Source organism: Meriones unguiculatus, chromosome 19 (assembly GCF_030254825.1).
Source record: "Meriones unguiculatus strain TT.TT164.6M chromosome 19, Bangor_MerUng_6.1, whole genome shotgun sequence".
Lineage (NCBI taxonomy): Eukaryota > Metazoa > Chordata > Mammalia > Rodentia > Muridae > Meriones > Meriones unguiculatus.
In genome coordinates, this window is record NC_083366.1 from 22,786,236 (window position 1) to 22,806,069 (window position 19,834).

The 19,834-nt window shown below is 37.8% G+C and overlaps 1 protein-coding gene and 1 pseudogene across 1 annotated transcript in view; one reads left to right on the plus strand and one right to left on the minus strand.

Moving 5' to 3' along the window:
- LOC132649330 (aldo-keto reductase family 1 member C1-like) overlaps window positions 1-19,834 on the minus strand; it is a 298,798-nt gene that overhangs the window by 210,698 nt on the left and 68,266 nt on the right. The window contains exons 4-5 of the mRNA XM_060373002.1: window positions 19,106-19,222; window positions 18,850-18,927 (exon numbers count right to left, since the gene is read on the minus strand). Of these exons, the coding sequence (XP_060228985.1) occupies window positions 18,850-18,927; window positions 19,106-19,222 (195 nt within the window). The remainder of the gene's footprint in view (window positions 1-18,849; window positions 18,928-19,105; window positions 19,223-19,834) is intronic.
- LOC110544253 (aldo-keto reductase family 1 member C13-like) lies at window positions 1,506-16,272 on the plus strand (annotated as a pseudogene).

Consider the following 19,834-nt stretch of genomic DNA (forward strand, 5'->3'; position numbering starts at 1 on the left):
ATGTGGATTTATTAGTTGGGACTGGGCTCCACAAATGTGCATTTTGATTAGTTATGTTTTTTCTATGACGGTCTATGTCTGTTACAAATAGAAGTTTTCCTGATGAGGAATGGGGATTAAACTTATCTTTGAGTAAAAGAACAAATATTTAGATGTAGTTAAGGATTGTAATGGTTTAATAAAGGGGTATTACAGGTTCTTCCCGAAGATCGATGACTGCACTAGTCCCGGGTAGGTAGTCAGATTTTCAACACCAGGACTGTTTTTCCCATTGTTGAGTGGGTCTTAAGTCCTATTAGTCAGCTGTTGGTTACCACCAAAGTATTTTTTAAAGGCTTTTTAAATTAATTAATTAATTTTTTGTTAAATACAGTTTAATCATCTGAAACTCAGCTGTAGCCACCTCCCTCATCCCTCCCAATCCCAACATCCCTCCCTCATCTCCTATGTCCTGCCTCCAGTCTACTAATAGGGGAGCTCCTCCTCCCCTTCCATCTGATCTAGTCTAGCAGGTTTCATCAGGACTGGCTGCATTGTCTTCCTTTGTGGTCTGGTAAGGCTGTACTCCTATCATTAATGAAACTACTACACAGTTAGGCATATTGGTAGTGGTCATTTAATTGGGACAATTCCTGGCCCTCAGGAGTATTTTAGATGGTGGTGCTGGTTAAAAAACACCAATAAAACAAAACAATATTTGGCAGTGTTCCTTTCACTATCACTCCCAAATAGATCATAAAGAAAAACGTGTAGGAGTGGTTGACTTTACCACTTCATGAATTTCCTCACATGAGAGTGTGTATCTACTGCAATTAGGTTTTTCTTAGTGAACTTTTCTACTTTGGGGTTAAACTCTATTCCTCAATTATTAGACTGAATTTTGAGCAAAACATACTTTCAATAGATGTAGAGCCCTTTTTAAAAGGTGCCCACACTGAGGGAAATATAGGCAAAGGATCAAGAGAGAGAGAAGATTGTGTCTGTCACAGTCAAGGTCAGGCCTGCCCAGCCTGGTCTATTCTTATACTGAAGTTTGTTCTTGCTTCCTTGTTTGCTAAAAATCAGTGCTAGACTGTTTGCTCAATTGTTGTGCTGTGGTGATGTCTTCTCTTTTATGAGCACAAGACCTAAAAGTGCTGCTGAGGTTGAGACACAGGGAGACCTGGGACATAGCCATAACCACAAGGGACTAGTTTTTTATCTAGGAAACAATCAGTGATTCTTCATGTAACCTCGTGCAGTAGCTGGCATTAATTTATAAAGAGCAATTTTACAAAATAAATTATGACTATATAATTATTTTCTACAGAATTATCTTTTGATTAATTGGTAACTGAATGGTACCAAGTCACATGTGATGTGGTTCTTTAAATTCCCAACCTTCTCTTTTCTATTGGTTAGTAGTTAAGCAGATAATGTCACTAGTTAACCATTAGACAAGCAGAGTTATTGTGCATTCATTAATCAGAGAGTAACACTGCTTAGCCATTAGAAGGGATGTTTATCTGGTTCTCCATTAGCCAGAGAGTTGATTTATAGGTTCACAAAGGCGGCTGGAACATCAGAACCTGCTTACTCAGAAGAGTGATAAGCAATGAGTTCCAAACAGCAACGTGTGAAACTAAATGGTGGCCACTTCATTCCTGCACTGGGCTTTGGCACCTAAAATCTGAAGAGGTAAGAACAGTGGTGTTGTGGTAGGGGATTGAGGAGAAAACAGACTAAGGGTGAGTGGAGGAGATAAAGCTGTCAGGTCACCCACTTCCTAGGTGACATTGTGGGATTCACCTGGTTCTGTTTCTTTAGACTAGAGCTATTCTAGGCACAAGATAGAAGATAGTGTGACTTTGCTCTGTATTAAGGTCAGATTTCAGTGTTTCTTTGCTTGGGATAAGAGATCAGTCACCAGTCCAGAAACACATCAACTTCCTTGATTTGATGCTAGTTGCAGGGTTCTTCTGCTTAGCTCTAAATTCCAGGGTTTTGCCCCCCTATTAAGAGTACAAGACTTATAGAAATCAGCATGTTGAATGTTTGTGTAGACATGACACATAAAGCAAATGTCTAAGGAGTATTGCAGTTCTGTGTTGGAGAACTGTCAGTATTGTACCATAAATGCTGGCCCCGAGTTAAGTGAAACCTCCAGTGTGCCACCCTATACTTAACTTTGAATTAATATATTTCTTCTTTTCTTTCTTTTTTTTTTTTGAGACAGGGTTTCTCTTTGTAGCCTTGGCTGTCCTAAAAACAATTTGTAGACCAGGGTGGCCTCAAACTCACAGAGATCTTACTCCTTTTGCCTCCCTGGATGCTGGGGTTAAAGGTGTGTACAGCCACGTCCAGCAAATTCATTTATTTCTCATCTCTAAGATTTACAAAGATTGTATGGAATGCCAATGGCCACATTGCCTGTTCACAACTTATCTTGTCACAAATATTTAAAAAGTGAAGAAATATAAGGAACTTAATTACTTTGTAGGATTAAGTGGCATAAATAAAAAAGAAAAGCAGCAATGTTGAAGAGATGGCTCAATGGTTAAAAGCTTTTGTTGCTTATCCAGAGACAGGATTTGATTCCTAACAGTCATATGGTGCCTCACAGCCATCCATAATTCCAAGTCTAGAGATCTAACTTGGGCCTCCATGAATACTGTATGCATGTGATGTGCAGGCATACATATAAGCAAAACATTCACACACAAAATTAATCTAATAAACAGTTTAATACCAAGTCTTCATCTGCAAGGGTATCAAAGCAGATGTTGAAACTCATAGCCAAACTTTGGGCAGAGTGCAGGGAATCTTAGGAAAGAAGAGGAATATAGAAAGACCTGGAGAAGACAGGAGCTCCACAAGGAGAGCAAAGGAACCAAAATATCTGGAGCCAGTGGTCTGTTTTGAGAGTGATACTCCAACCAAGGATCATGCTTGGAGATAAACTAAAATCCTTGCACAGATGTAACCAATGGCACTCAGTCTCCAAGTCGGTATCTTAGTAAAGGGAACAGGGATTGTCTCTGACAAGAACTCAGTGGCTGGCTCCTTGATCTCCCTGAGGGGGAGCAACCTTACCAGGCCACAATGGAAGAAAATGCAACCAGTCCTGATGAGACCTGATAGGCTATGGTCAGATGGAAGGGGAGGAGGACCTCCCCTATCAGTAGTCTTGGGGAGGGGCATGGGTGGAGAAGAGAGAAGAAAGTTGGGATTGGAAGGGGACAAGGGAGGGGTCTACAGCTAGGATAAAAAGTGAATAAATTGTAATTAATAAAAAACTTTACCAAAGGAAATAAATATAGAAAGAGAAAAGAAGAAGAAGGAGGAAGAGGAGGAGAATAAGGCAATGTCAAGAAGCTCCAGGCTGAGGAGCTATGTAGGTAGAAATCCTGGGCAGGCTTCATGGCTTGGTGCTGGGAGTCTTCAATTCATGTGCTATAACTTCATTGTGAAAAGAGATATTTTTTCTTGTTTTATTTGTTTTAAGACAGGGTCTTACACAACAGCCCAGGGCCTGGAATTTGCTATGTAGACCAGGAAGGCCTTGAACTCACAGAGATCATCCTGCTTCAGGAGTACTGGGATTAAAGGTGTGTGCACCTTACCTTCTCTAAAGTATTTATATAATGCAAAAGTAGTTTGATGCCTATCCTCTATTTTTAAACACATGAACATTACAGCATTATCTAAGTCTGGCAAAGAGGGAAAAATTTTAAATCTACTTATATCTTCACTAAATAAAGCAATTATTTCTTTAAGGGCTGACAACCCAATATGAATTATCCTTTACAAACTGAAGAACAAACAGCTTTCTATACAGATGAGATTAACCACATATTGTTACAATTTGATACAGAACAGAACAGAACAGTATTTCCTAGGAGTCTTCACTGGGAGAAGACTTATAATGCTGTACCAAACTTGTATTTCTTCTCTGTTTTGTTCCAAGCATACTTATCCTGTGTTCACTGTACTTGTAATGCCACTATTTAAATTATAATAGAGCTACTCCTGTATACTTGTCCTGTAAGCTTTTCCAGAAAAACAACTGAATTTGAGGTCTATTTGAGGACCTTCATTGCAAATGATTGACCATTATTGTGTGGGTATAAAAAGATTATAGGATTTGAAATTCTGATTATTACCCTGAAAAGACCCAGTTAAAGTAAGTTGAGACTTGCTACCCAAAATGTTCAACTAACCAAAGATGTGGGGGAAAGGATGGTTCTCCTGAAATCACCTTTGTGTCTGTGATCTCCACAATTACTGTTTGTAGTTTCTGGTAAGTTTTGCAGGAGGTGGAATTAGAGTGGTCAGGAAGCCAGCCACTTATGAAGCAGCAAAATGGTGTGAGAATGACAGGCATATATAGGCCCTATTTCTGCAGAGAATTACCTATCAGATCCACTTGAGCTACCTCTTTTATCATGTGTCTTCAATTACTATTTTTTTTTCCTTCAGGTTCCTGAAAACAAGCCACTGGAGGCTATCAGTTTAGCTATTGAGGCCGGGTTCTGTCATATTGATACTGCGTATGTGTACCCAACTGAAAAGAATGTAGGACAGGCTATTCATTCGAAGCAAGATTGCTGCTGGCATTGTGAAGAGAGCAGACATGTTCATCACTACAAAGGTACTGTGTGTGTGGTGCTTGAGTATACAGATTAATTGAAATGTGATATACGCAAAAGACATTTGATTGGCTCATTAATTGGTGAAATATATATACTGGCACAACTGTTACATGCATACAATCCATAAATGAGTTCAGCATGAAAAGCAGAAAAAGATCACGACTTCTTACTATTTACAACACAAAGCTCAAAGTCCTTTCAGTTTCTGAGCCTCAATTCAACACATTGAACTTTAGTATGGGATGTGATTTCAGATAAACTGTGAAATTGTGGCTTTCTCTATCTCCCGGATAGCCTTGTAAAATCTGTTGTATTTCAAATACTAATTTTTACCTTTAAGTATTGAAAAGCCGGAAAATAGAACTTTCACATTAAAGATTGGAAAGAAGACCTACAGGGCAAAGGAACTTGGGCCCAGGAGGGTATGAAGAGCGTGCATGGGCTGGAACTAGACCCCCTACACATATGTGGAGCTTGGTCAACATGTGGGTCTTATACCAATGTGAGTAGAGGCTGTCTCTGACTCTGTCCCCTTCTTCTAGCTAGGGTCCTTTGTGGGAGATCCTATCAGTGGGAGAGGATGCCCTTAGTTAGTCTTGCCCTGACTTGAGATGCTAGTGTGGGTTGGTACCCCTTGGGGGCCTCCTCTTCTCTGAGAAGAAGAGAGAGGAATGGGGGAAGGGAAGCATGAGCATGGGAAGAAAGAAAGAAGGGGGCTGAGATCAGGCTGTGAAGTGATTAAGTAAAAAATAAATAAATAAAAGATTAGATAGTTATAGTTCATTTCCTTGTGTCCATCACACCTTAAAATGTCACTTTGCTTTTGTTCAATGACGGAAACACTGTGCTGTTAATATTTTTGGTCTTGGAAGAATGGATCACATAATTAAATTCAAATTGTTTTCTAATCACTGTGAGATATAATCTAGAGAAGGAACATGATTAGTACTTGGTAGGAGTTTTATTTTTTGAGAAAATTTCTTTCATTTTATAAAGACTGAGAACAAATTTATAATCATGTTTATATGTATAAGTGAGATTAGTGGAAGCCATAGAACAAAGAAAATTTTATGTCTTATGATCATGTTTCTATATAGTACAAAATATATCAGGATTAGGTAAGTAAAACCTTCATGTTTGAATAATTTACTAATCAGGATTACTTTTATTCTTTCATGTACGTAGCTTTGGTGCACTTTCCATAGACCAGAGTTGGTTCCACCTATCTTGGAAAAATCATTGAAAAACCTTCAGCTGGACTATGTTGACCTCTATATTATTCATTACCCAGTACCGATGAAGGTGAGCAATTTGAGTGATAAGACTTAATCAAGTTGCCATTTTTTTCTGGATAACCAACATATGGTTCCATTATACTGTCCTGTATACTCAATTTTTGTGTTATGCAGCTCGCTCAAAGTAAGTTATACAAAATGCCATAAAATGGGAAACACAAGAAATTTTTAGAATTACAGCTTCAAAAAATAATCTCTAAAAATGTCACTGCTTAAGCATTCCTTATATTGCATTTGTAGATACTCAAAAATTATTCTGCTTTTTCTTCTTTTAGCATTGAAAGAATTCAAGATTTTGGTTATCATATCTTTGTAGCCTCCTTGAGTTTTCTTCATCAAAATTAGTCTTGCATATGAACTTGTTTCACATTATTTAGTGGACATAGTTCCATTCTGCCTAAATATATTCAGGTAGATTGTTTGGCCTGGGTCAGCACTGAAATTTATTACTGCTTGAAGTCCACGTTGTATGGCTACTTAATTTTTCAGTGAAAGAGAACTGTCTCACTGGAAGTATGAGGAGGAAGTGACAAAAATAATGGACATCAGCTAGAAAAACAGAGGTAGGTCTATGAGAATACTGTTCAATAATAAAAATATGTACATAAACATGTATATATGATTTATACAAGAGACTAGTTCAAGTACCTAAAAATACACCTTATAATTCCACATATAAATCACTGTGTAAATATAAGTATGTAGAATGATGCTCCACTTAATGAATGTTTAGTGTTCCATTTCTAACTATTCTTATAAAACAATTGTGTTTAGTCAAATCATTATGAAGATTCTTTCTATTCTAGCCAGGAGAGGATCTGTTTCCAGAAAATGAGCATGGGAAGACATTATTGGACACAGTGGATATCTGTGCCACATGGGAGGTGAGCAATTGAAAGAGAGACAAGAGAGAAGCCGATAGACTTAGAATCAGGGGAATGTGAGAATATGCACATCTGGGTGTAGAACTTCATTATGTTCATATAGGTGTGTCACTGGAGTGAAGGGGAGGGGTGCATTCAAGCAGTGGGAAATGAAGAAAATAAAGGGAAATGAAGAAGTTCTCAAGACAGCTGGAATGAACATATTTTACCATCACGTTCAGTGTGAAACATCACTGCTTCTTAGAGAGGACGCAGGGATTCCTTTATTGTCTGTCACTTTCTTCCTCTATTATCTTTACTCTTTTGGCTTCTTCATATTCAGTTTCTTTCGTCATCCAGGCAGTTTCTCCCTGGTGCCACTTCTTTAAGTGTGATGATCAAATTCAGGGTCTGCCATACACTGGCAAGTGCCCTGCCAGTAAGCTGTATGTCAGAGCTGGATACATCTAAACTGCTCCATCTTACATATATTTCTGTGGAAATATGATTCTTCACAACTCTTTCATTCCTAGGCCATGGAGAAGTATAAGGATTCAGGATTGGTCAAGTCCATTGGGGTGTCCAACTTCAATAGCAGGCAGCTGGAGATGATCCTGAACAAGCCAGGGCTCAAATACAAGCCTGTCTGCAATCAGGTAAGAACACTCACATGTCCTTTCATCTGACACACTTCCCTATTTTTGTTCTTACACCTCCAGTCCATTCGTGCCTTCCTCAATTCATCTTATCTTCACGGAAAATATCCTAAGAGCAGTGTCACTGTATGAAAGGACACTTGGAGATTCTACAATTCAATCTTGGATTTTAAAATTTTTGTGAAAACGAGGGTACAGCTTAGTGCCCAGCTGGTACAGTGTGTGGAGATTTAAATTAGTTCAGGAAGCAGTGGTCATTAGTAGACTTGTCCATGGCATAGGAAACATATCAGATGAATGAAGGTGCTGGCAACTGGACTGACTTATAGTCCAGGAAAACAGTGAACGGGCAGTAAAAGAACAGAACAAAAAATGGAGAGATGAGTGGTAACAGCAGTTTTGGAGGTTGATTATTCCTTGCTCTTTTCTGCTCTTGGAGTTTTGAAACAAAGACATAGCTGCAGGGAAAGTAAACTTAAAATTCTGAAAATCATACATGTTTGAGAAATCAGATTACATGTTTATGGTGGTCTTAATGTTGGATAAAATTCACATCTAGAGACTTCAGCTAGTTCTGTGCCTAAAAACCTCTTGGTGAGCTTTTCTTTCTTATATCCTATACACAATTTAAAGCATATATTCTGTGAGGGGTCTTATGTTCTCTATGACTATTTACTACATTTTTATCATGTAGCAAAAATCTTTGACTAGAAACTGTAGTGAACTGGCTACTTTGGTAGCAAAGAAGAGGTTGGTGGGCAGCTGAAGAATTCCCCTGATAGACCAGAATAGGAAAAGCATCTCTTTGAGTGTGCTATATCAGAAGCATTGCCTGCCCTCCACTCCACTGCTCCCTCTTTCCCCTCCCCTTTCCATTGTTCCTCAAGCAATTTGTCCGTACTTTCAAGTCACCTATATATGTAGGATTTATGTATCCACAAGGTCTAGGACTCACAAATGAGAGAAAAGGTGAGGTACTAGTCTCTCTGCAACAAACTTAAAATAATATTATCTTACTATAATTAACGTGTCTCCAATGCATCAATTTTCTGCAAGCAGTTTAACTTCATACACCTTTGTGGCTGAAAACTTCTGGAGTGCTTAGGAGGCCCATTTGCTTTATTCTGTGCTTCCTTGTTGGCAGCTATGTTTGCTCCCTAACCTAACTATCATTTTCTAATAGCAGCCTTCCCCTGACAGATAATACAGCTTTAGGCCATTAAGTTTTTACATGATGACTCAAAATTGTGACTTTCCAATGTAAATACTAAACCATTTATGTGGTTTTGTTATTAATTTTGTCAAGAATTTATTAGCATAATTTTAATGAAAATATCTGAATAATTGATGAGCTGATACTGAATATTTCTGCTTCCTAACCTTTATCCCCCAAAAGTGACTGTTTGTCACATGGGCAAATATACCCTTTCCTCAGCTTATCTTATTTGCATAGAAAAGAATATGTTAAGAGCAGTGTCACTACAAAAAAGGACACGTGGAGATTCTAAAATTCAATCTGGATCATTAACATTTTGCCCAACTGGAGTTTTAAGGGGGTCCGGAAAGCAGAAGCCATCAATTGTATTTCAGGATCAAAATAGATTTATCCCTGAGCTGGGAAATATATATCCACATATCATTTTCTTTAATTTTTAAAATTACATTTGTGTGTGTGCATATGAGTGTGTGTATGCATGTGTGTGGGTGTGTGTTTGTGTGCGTACATGCATGTGGTGTGGTGGTACATATGTGCAGGGCAGAAGATGACTTGTGATTCATCTCACAGGTCCTATTTTTGTAACATTACATGAATTTGTTCAGTGTAGGTTCTTTGAATGTTCACCTTCAGAGAGCGCAGAAAATATCACCCATGAATGATGTTATGAGACATTGTTAGATTTGTATTTAGAGAAGTTAAAAATAATTTTTATATACTCTGGACCTATCTATATTTAAATTCCCCAATAATTATTGGAAACATCTTCAAGGCAGCACTATGAATTTTCTTTGTAATGTAAAATAGAATTAAACTTCATGATCTGGTTCATAGAATTTGGTTATATATTAGTAATATAGATGTGAAATTAAGTTTTAAAAACTCAGATTAAATTATATTAATAATCTGACTATGTTCCATTTTCTTGTTCAGGTGCTTAAATTTATTGCTTCTCTTTTACATTAGCATAGCATCTCATCTAAACAGTTGGCTTTCTGTTTGTCCATCCACAGGTGGAATGCCATCTCTACCTGAACCAGAGCAAGCTGTTGAACTACTGCAAGTCAAAAGACATCATTCTCATTGCCTACTGTGCTCTTGGATCTCAAAGACCTGAACGATGGTAAAAGAACAGTAGGGCGTTTACTTCCAACAGCAGTGTTGGTGAAAGCTTTTCTGTACTATAAACTCAACTTTCAGAAGTTCAGTGCAGACTTGGGCAGGGAGAGGGAAGAATTTGCATTTTTGAGTTTCTCAATGATGGAAGTGCTGCTGATCCAAGGACTCCGGTGTTGGCTCATGAAGTGACAGGAAGGTTGGGCAAGGTACTGATCTTGGGTACAGCACTAGGTCATTAGGAGTCATTCTGTTGCTATGTTCCTTTAACAGAGTAATAGTAGGTTTCCCCTTGAAATTCATGACTTAGTTAGTCTTAGATTCTTCGCCGTATTAACAGTGTCAGGTATGGGTTGCATCTTATGGAGTAGCTCTTAAATCTAATAAAGCATGGCTGGCTACTTTCATAACATTTGTCCCACTATTCCACCAGTATATTTTGCATGCGGGTCACTGTTGTAGTTTACAGGGTTTGTAGATGTGTGATAATGATGACTGCTTTTCTCCTCTGGTAGCATAAAAAGTGTTTTCTAGCACTATAAATGTTAGTCAGTAGATCTGAAGCTTCTAGTTGGGAACCAGGTTAATTTCTCCATGTTTGGTGATATAAGTAAGGTATGATCTTACTCAAAAGAGCCTGTGTATATTTCACAGGCCCCAGAGCATCATTTTATTTTCATAACAATAAAGTACAACTTCAAGTAAATGAAAACTGCAACAAAACACCCAATTTTATTATTGTTAATATTTGTGGTATGGGGCTATGAAGTTCTACATCCTCTTATGGAAATGTCAATAATCTACTTGGTGTTAGCTAATTGACATTATCTAGTCACTTAGAAACAGTCAACTGTTTACAGCAACAAAATAAATAGCCAAACAAGATCAATGAGATTTCAGTTGGTAGGTAATCTTACTGTGTTTTTTTTTTTTTTTTTTCCCAGCCTTGCCAAACATGCCCAGTATGATCTTGGTCTATAGGTTAGCCAATTTCTTGCTTCAAAGCAGAGTACTTGTCCTGAAAGTTACAAAAACTCATCTTATTGGTCCTCTCTAAAACGATTATCATCTCTAAAATGATTTAGCCTCTCCTCTCAGCTCTAGATGCACCTTAGCCTCATAGAAAACTGCTGAAACCAGGGCAACACCTTTGGTTTATGGTGCCATTTTGTTTATCTTAGAAATATTTGCCATAGAATCTTTGTAAATTATAGAAAGTACATGGAAATAAACTTTGATTTTATTTGCTCTTGAGAAAAATGATTGGAATATCGACCAATATCTGTTACCAAAATATGGAAAATAGACCATGATTCCACATTTGATAGCCTTTTGAATATCATACTGTTCCTTTTCCATTCTTCTTCTTCTTCTTTTTCTTTTCTTTTTTTTTTTTTCAAAATTTCCTTCCTCTTTAAATTTCTCCTTTTGCCAGTACCTCAATTAGATGTAATTCAGTCCTGGTTACTGGAAGCTTTGTTTGGTGACAAGATATGGCCAATTGGGACTCCTTTTCCTCCATTATTAGGAGACTTCATTAGGACCACCTTCATATATGTTAGAAAGTTTCCAAATGCTGTTTCCATATCACACCCACAAATTCTCCTCAAGTCTAGTTTCCTTGCAGCTCATTTCCTCTGTATTCTCCATCTCTTTTTCCTCCTGCCACATCCTCCCATTCCCATCCCCCTTGTTCCCACTCCAGCAATAAAACCTATCTATTTTCCCTTCCAGAGAGATCCATATGCTCCTTTTCCTTTATACTTGGTTCCTTAATGTCTACAGATTATAGTTTGGTTATCATTTATTTGTGCCTAATATATACATATAAGCAATTACACACCATGTTTATTTTTCTGTGTTTGGGATACCATACCAGAAAGGTTTTTCTTTTCTAGTGCATCTATTTGCTTGCAAATTTCATGATTTTATATTTTTTAAAGATCCCCGTAATACTTCATACCACATTTTCTTTTTTACTTTATTTTTATTAATTACAATTTATTCACTTTGTATCCCTCCCCTGTAGTTCCCCCCCCCCCTCAATTCCTCCCTCTCCTTTCTCATCCCATGCTCTTCCCCCAGTCCACTGATAGGGGAGGTCCTCCTCCCTTCTTTCTGATCCTAGTCTATCAGGTCTCATCAGGAGTGGCTGCTTTGTCTTTCTCTGTGTCCTGGTAAGGCTGTTCCCCCCTTAGAGGGAGGTAATCAAAGAGTAGGCCAATCAGTTCATGTCAGAGACAGACATTGTTCCCATTACTATGGAACTGGCTTGGACATTGAACTGCCATGGGCTACATTTGTGCAGGGATTCTAGATTATCTCCATAAGTGGTCCTTGGCTGTAGTATCAGTCTCGGAAAAGACCCCTGATCCCAGATTTTTTGGTTCTGTTGCTCTCCTTCTGGAGCTTCTGTCCTCTCCAAGTCTTACTATGTATCCCTTCTTTCATAAGATTCAGTGCACTCTGCCCAAAGTTTGGTTATAACTCTCAGTATCTGCTTTGATACCATGAAGCACAGAGCCTTTCAGAGGCCCTCTGTGGTAGGCACTTGGCCTGTTCCCTGTTTTCTCCCTCTTCTGATGTCCATCCTCTTTGCCTTTCTGAATGGGGATTGAGCATCTTAGCTAGAGTCCTCCTTCGTGATTAGTTTCTTTAAATGTACAAATTTTAGTATGTTTATTCAATATTATATTTCTAATATGCACTTATGAGTAAGTATACACTCTGTGTGTCTTTCTGCTTCTGGGATACCTCATTCAGGATTATCTTTTCCAGTTTCCACCATTTACCTCCAAATTTCATGATTTCCTTGTTTTTTTATTGCTGAGTAATATTCCATTGTGTAGATGTACAGATCCATTCCTCAGTTGAGGGGCATTTGGGTTGTTTCCAGGTTTTGGTAATACGAATAAAGCTGCTATGAACATGGTTGAAGAAATGTCCTTGTTGTATACTTAAGCATATTTTGGATATATGCTGAGGAGTGGTTTAGCTGGATCTTGAGGAAACATTATTCCTAATTATCTGAGATAGCACCAGTTTGATTCTCAGAGATACCACATTTTCTTAATCCAGCCTTTTGTTGAGGGATGTCTGGGTTTTTTCCAATTTCTGAATATTATTAATAGAGTAGCAATACATATGGTGAAGCATTTTTTTCTTGTGTTAGAATGAAGTGTTATTTGGGTATATGCCTCAAGCTGAATCTTTTTTAATTAAAAATTGATCAGTTACTGTTTTCTGACACAATGTCCTACTCTGTTCTTTAGTGACAGTACCATAATTGACAGGACCAGGAGACAGGAAATAGAAAAGTTGGGGTCAGGACATCTTGCATGAGCTGTGTATCATGGCAAGTAAGCTTATTAAGAGGTACAGTAACATACATAGTTTTTCAGGGTGAAAATGGGATAGAATCAGCAGAAAACTATCATATAATAGAACAAAGTCATCAGGAAGATAATCAACAGAGTGTCTCAAGTACACGACTCACCACGCACATGAGACCTTGGGATTGATCACCAGAGCCCTTTTCAGTGAGAAGAGTTGAGTTCTCAGAATAATGCTGCAGCTCTTGTTAAGCCCTGGTTCCAGATTATTACTTGCTTTGCCAGCCATGCTCCTGGTTTAATACAAGAAGCTATGTTCCTACTCTACACTGCAGGTCCTCAGAGAGAGCTTTAGCTCAACCTGGCTCCCAACATCTTCAGTGCAAGAAATATTTCTAGTACCTTTCTGTAGCTGTGGCTTAGTGAACATAGATTCATTCATGTTTTTTGTTTATTTGTTTTTTTCATCATGAAATAGTTTTTCTCCTTCAACCCAGATAAGTAGTTTTTCTGGGTATATTAATCTAGCTTCAATGCTGTGGTCCTTCAGAATTTGAAATACATATAATTCCAAGCTCTACTACCTTTAAAGTTTTTGTTAAATAATTACCTGTTGCTTTAATTCACCTGGTTTTATATGGTACTTGGTTTTTCACACAGGCATCTCTCTAGACAATTTTTTTCTATATATTTAACGTTTCAATTTTGATACACCATGAGGTATTTGTTCCTGGTCTTGCCTATTTTGCATTCTGTAAGCATTTGAACCTGGCTGGATCTCCCTTTTTTATTATTTCGGATGTTTTTTTTTTATGATTGTATTGAAAATATATTCTTTGTCTTTAATAGGTGTTCTACCTTCTATGCAATATTTAAAAATGATATTTCAGAGATCTTACAGGATCCCTTCATGTTTTCTTATAAAAATATATAATTGTTCTTAACTAAATGTGTAATTCTTCAAATTTTTTTCACCATTTGATAATACGTCTGCTCTATTTTCTATTATGTTAGTGAAGCTTTCCTTTGAGCTTTTTTGTTGTTCTTTAAAAAAAATTCTTTACTTTATGTCCCAAGGGAATCTTCTCCCTCCTCTCCTCCAAGTCGTTTCCCATTCCCTCCTTCTTCTCTCCCTTCCCATCATGAGAAGGGGAGCATTCCTCCTTCCCTTATCAACCCTCTCCAGCATATCAAGTCACTTCAGGACTGAGCATGTCCTCATCCACCAGGCAAGGCAACCTTGCCAGGGAGAAGTGATCAAAAATCAGGCAACAGAGTCCATGTTGGAAACAGATCCCCCCTCCACTTGCCAGGCACCCCACATGAAGACCAAGCCACCCATTAGCCACCTATGTCCAGGGGCCCTAAGTTGAGACCATGCATTTTCCTTAGTTGATTTCTCAGTCTCTGTAAATGCCATGGGTCTGTGTTAGTTGTCTCTGTTGGTCTTCTTTGAGGTTTGTGTTCCATTTAGGTCCCTCTAGCTTTCCTCCACAGGACCCCCAAAGCTCTTCTTTGAGCTTTTTTTTATGTGATTGAGTTACTTTTAATTCTTTGACTAGAATTTCCTAAACACCTTTTTCATTTGGGTGTCATTATTCTGTTATTGGTAATTCTGCAAGATGTGCTGGGGCAATGAACTTGTGGGAGTCTGGTTCAACTGGAGGCCCATGCCAGAAGAAGGAGCCCATGTGCTAGTCTGCCTGGATGCCCAGTAATTGGAGCCTGGATGCCCAGAGACCTTGGGTAGAACACAAACACTACTGTCCTGACCCCACTCCACCCCAAAAATCAATGAAATGATTCCTAATGATAGTCTGCTACACTCATAAATCAGTGCTTTGTCCAGCCATTATCAGAAAGTTTTCCTCCAAATGCACATGGGTGTGGGTGCAGAGAAGCACAGCCAGACATATGTGGGAAGAGAGTTTAAGTTAGAGGTCTCCGTTTTGTTCCTCTCCTTGGAGATTGGTGAACTCTGAAGAAGAGAGAAAAGAAAGATTGTAGGAGTGAGAGAGGATGGCAGACACCAGGAGAATCAAATCAGATAAGCCCATAAAATCAAGGACGCAGGGTTCACAGAGACTGAAGCAGCAAACATGGGGCCAGCATGGGTCTTACCAAGTGCACTGTATATATGTTATAGCTTTCAGCTTGATGTTTTTTGTGGGACTCCTAACAGTGGGAGCAGAGGTATCTCTGACTCTTTTGCCTGCTCTTGGAACCCTTTTCTTCACACTTGGTTGCCTTGTCCAGACTGGATATGAGGGCTTTTGTCTTACAGCATCTTGCTTTGTTCTGTTTGGCTCTGTCTTCTGCAGGCCAGCTTTTTATTTATTTATTTATCTATTTATTTATCTATTTATTTATTTATTTATTTATTTATTCTGAAAAGAAAAAGGAAGGAGTGAATCTAAAGTAGAGGAGCGGGAGCTGGGAGGTGTGGAGGGAGGGAAAACAGTGGTCAGAATGCATTATATGAGAAAAGAATCTATCTTCAATAAAAAATAAACAAGAATAAATGTCTTGCCAAACAATGAGGAAAAAAGTGTTTGTTCTTTTTTTATGTTTATAGTAACTTTATTTCTTCTTTTAAAATTCGTTATTAATTACATTTTATTCACTTTGTATCCTCCCTGTGGTTTCCTCCCTCTTCCTGTCCCAATACCTCCCTTCCTCCACCCTCTGCATGCATACCCCTCCCCAAGTGCACTGATAGGGGATGTCTTCTTTTCCTTCCTTCTGATCCTAGTCAATTCGGTCTCATTAGGAGTGGCTGCAGTGTCTTCTTTGTGGCCTGGTAATGCTGCTTCCCCCTCAGGGGGAGGTAACTAAAGAGCAGGCCAATCAGTTCATGTCAGAGACAGTCCCTGTTCTTATTACAATGGAACCCACTTGGATACTGAACTGCCATGAGCTACATCTGTGAAAGGGTCTTAGGTTATCTCCATGCATGGTCCTTGGTTGGAGTATCAGTCTCAGGGAAGTCCCCTGTGCTCAAAATTTTTCCATTTTGGTTCTGTTGCTCTCCTTGTGGAATTCCTGGGTGGTATAAGAAAGCAGGGCAGCCAGTGAACAGCTTTCTCACGTGGTTTCTCCTTCAGTCCTTGCCACTATTTCTGCCCTGTTTTAGTTCTCCTGGTTTCACTTAGTGATTGCCTGTGATGAGGAATTGTAAGATGAAATAAACCTTTCTTTTTCAACTTGCTTTTGGCCATGGTGTTTTATCACAGCAATAAAAACCTTAACAAAAGCATTCAGTTAATATGAATGAAAAATGGAACTGTTAAAAGAACTTTCTACAGATGACAATGGATTTTTTAAAAAGCTAAACACAAAGTACTACAAAGTATTTAAAAGACTAAACTCAAAGAAAAAAACATTAATTTAAAAATGTGTTATACAACTGAAAAATGTAGTTAAGAAAAGAAGAAATATAATTTGTTAAGAAATACTTTTCTTTTTTAGAATGTTCAATATCCACAGCTATCAACAAAATGCAAATTAAAGCAATTCTGAAATTTAATCTTAATTCAGTCAAGGAAAACATACTAGTATAGATATGGAGAAAATAGAACACTTATTCACTATCGGTACAAGTGAAAATTGGGACAGATAGAAATGAACTTGTTTTGGAGGCTCCTCATGAAGCTAGCAATATGTCTACTATATGATGCAGCTATATACTAGGAGTATACCTTCTATGGAGATTCTTTCTCATCCATTTACATTACCGCTCTACTCACAATTTCAAGAAAGTAGAAGCACCTAGACTCCATTAAGGTATGAAAGGATAAGGTAAATTTGGTCCATATACACAATACAATTTTATTTAGATGTAAACACAAATAAAATTCTGTAATTAGCAATTCATACTAAAATTCTATTGCTATTAGTAAATAGACAGAGCTGGAAATAATTATTCTGAATAAGGCACCTCAAAAAAGAAGGATGACTATTCCATGTTTTCTTCTATATGTGGATCCTAGATTTGAATCATTAGATATTCATTTAAATTAGAGCATGTGTACAGGTCAGAAAATGGCCCCGGAGGGGTAGATGTTAAGGGGGAGTGGTAGAGCACTGGTTGGGTGAAAGCAGAATGGGAATAATGAAGGAAGAAGGGTTAAGTAATATAGGGATGGGAGAGCAGAGTACCGAAGACAGTGATGGGAGAAATAACCATCTCTGCAGTCTTATGAAAAAGTCAAGTGGAAACCTATTATTGTAAAAGCTTCCATATATATATATATATATATATATATATATATATATATATATATATATCTGAAGATAAGGGAAGCTTAAATGGAGTTACCCCCAAAGTGTGGAGAGTGCCCTTCCTAGATACCATAGAATAAAGATGATATATTCCTAGAGTATCAAACAAAAAGCCAGGTGTTGTGTTGGTTAGTCCCTTCAAATAAAAATTTTGGTCTCTGGAGTATCATGCCACCCCCAAAGTACAAGTTATTGTCTTTCTCTTGGGTACCCTTCCTAATTTGATGGTAAGATATTATTGCTGCAGATACCATGGAGTTGACTCACAGGACATGAAGAAATAATTCTGGTAGTGACCTGGAAGCTTTATCACTGCAAGTTAGCTTCTATAGTGCTGTAAGGTGCTGTGCACATTAATGAGGGATAGAAATAATCAGAAGTCTCATTTAGTGGTAAACTCTGTGAGCTACAATAGTGACCAACCTGGTAAGATATGTTTATTGTTATAATACAGCCACAACTGCGCTTGGAGTTGCAACCACTTTCAGATAGTATTTAAGGATGACTCCACAAGATGCAATTTATACCTGGTACTGTTACCTGTGCCAAAATCTGCAGGGGGCTAGGTCATAAGTCCTCAAGGAGAGCCTACCTCTATTCTGCTAAATAGATACACTCCTAAACTACCCCCTAAATATTTAGATTTATTTATATGACCTAGTGGAGTTCTCAAACCTTATCAGAAAGCTTCTTTTTTGCAGTAGATGGCAATTCGTATAAGCTCACAATTGTTCAAAGTGCATGTATAACAGACTGGATTGTTCAGGTTTAAATCAAAAGTCTGTATCAAATGTTTTCCCCTAAGGCTCAGGGATCATCATGGAAAGAGGTAGGGGGTAGAAAGTTTAAAAGACTCACAGGTAAGGGAGGACTGCTCTGAAAGTTTTTGTTTACTTGTTTTTTTTAATTTCAGGGATTTATACACATGATTTCATAGTAGCCGTAGCCGCACAAATAGCCCACCCAAGTTTAAAGCCATCCAAAATTTCAGCATGGATCAGATGGGTCTTCTAATCTCCCACACCTAGCTGAGGAACTATTGTCAGTAATTGCTGCTAGAGGAGGGAGAGTCAGTTTTCACTGTGTTCTGCTTCTGAACCATGCCATCTTGCACTACATCAGTACTGCACATGTCAATAGTACTAAGTGGACTCAGTGGGCTTAAAGAAGAGTTAGGATGAAAGAGTGGCTGAGGAGGAGTTGGAGGGGAGAACTTAGGGTCAGATTTTATTAAACTACTCGTGTGTGATACTTCAGAGAGTTCTCTCTCAATCGCATTCCAGCCTTCGCTTCTATTTCTCTCCACTTAGTCGTCCATTCTGTCCCAGTACTTCAGGAAAACACCTGTGAACCCAGAATGCTTTCTAGACTCAAGGGTGCATACTCCATCCTCGAAAGTGAAAGCATGGCCTGGCACTCTCTTTTGGGTTCCTCTGGGGTCTCACCTTTATGTAATCACCTCCCATGTAGCACAGAGATCTACTGTCTCAAATAATATTTTTCCATTTCCATCTTTTGTAAGTATTGCCTCTGATGGCTGTAATAAAAGCAGTTATTATAGAAATCTCAACCAATACATGCATCCCACCAATTGTGATAGCCTTAGAAATCTATTGGAAATAGGAAAATAAACAACTACAAAATATATGAAGCACAACACCATTTATCATTTGAATAGACAAAGTTAATTAGGTTAAATGATGCAAATAGCATACCTTAATTGACATTGGGTAATGAATAAGAAAGAGGTCAACATAATCTAGTTGAAGGTTTTTCAGTGATCTCTCTAAGCCAATATCAACCAATTCTGGTTGGTGGAATCTACACCAAAGCTATAGGGGTAAAGAATGTAATTTATCTTAATAATAATCAGAATTGAGAAGTTTTGTAATGCGTACAAAATAGTAACTACAAAGCATACCGTTTATTTCAATTGGGATATTTGACTTGATCTATATATGTGAACTTCACAATATTACTGGTTACTAATAGTCAATCCAATTAATATGGGAAAGACACCACGAAAGGGGTAAAATTCATGGTCATGATGTTCAAAACATATGTTACAAAGATATATTTCTATAAATTCCCCATCCCTCAATTTTGTGGAAATGTTAGCATTTGTTTATTAATATAAATTATATGAAATATGCTATGGATACTTAATAATCATTGGACACAAATTTTCACTAATTGGATGAATATTATTTAACATTTCATGAACTCTGATACTCTGTTATTTTCAGTAGGAAATAAAAATATCAACATTTTAAATGTTCAAGACATCCTAAGCTACCCAAGGTGTAAGGAAAACTCAAAACTGATCAAGGTCATTTCTGAGTTTACAGATTAAACTGAATTATCCTTTATTTTCCTGAGATAATAAAAGAAAAGGATTTGAAAACCATACATTTGTGGAGAATAAGAAGCTTATATTTTTCTGT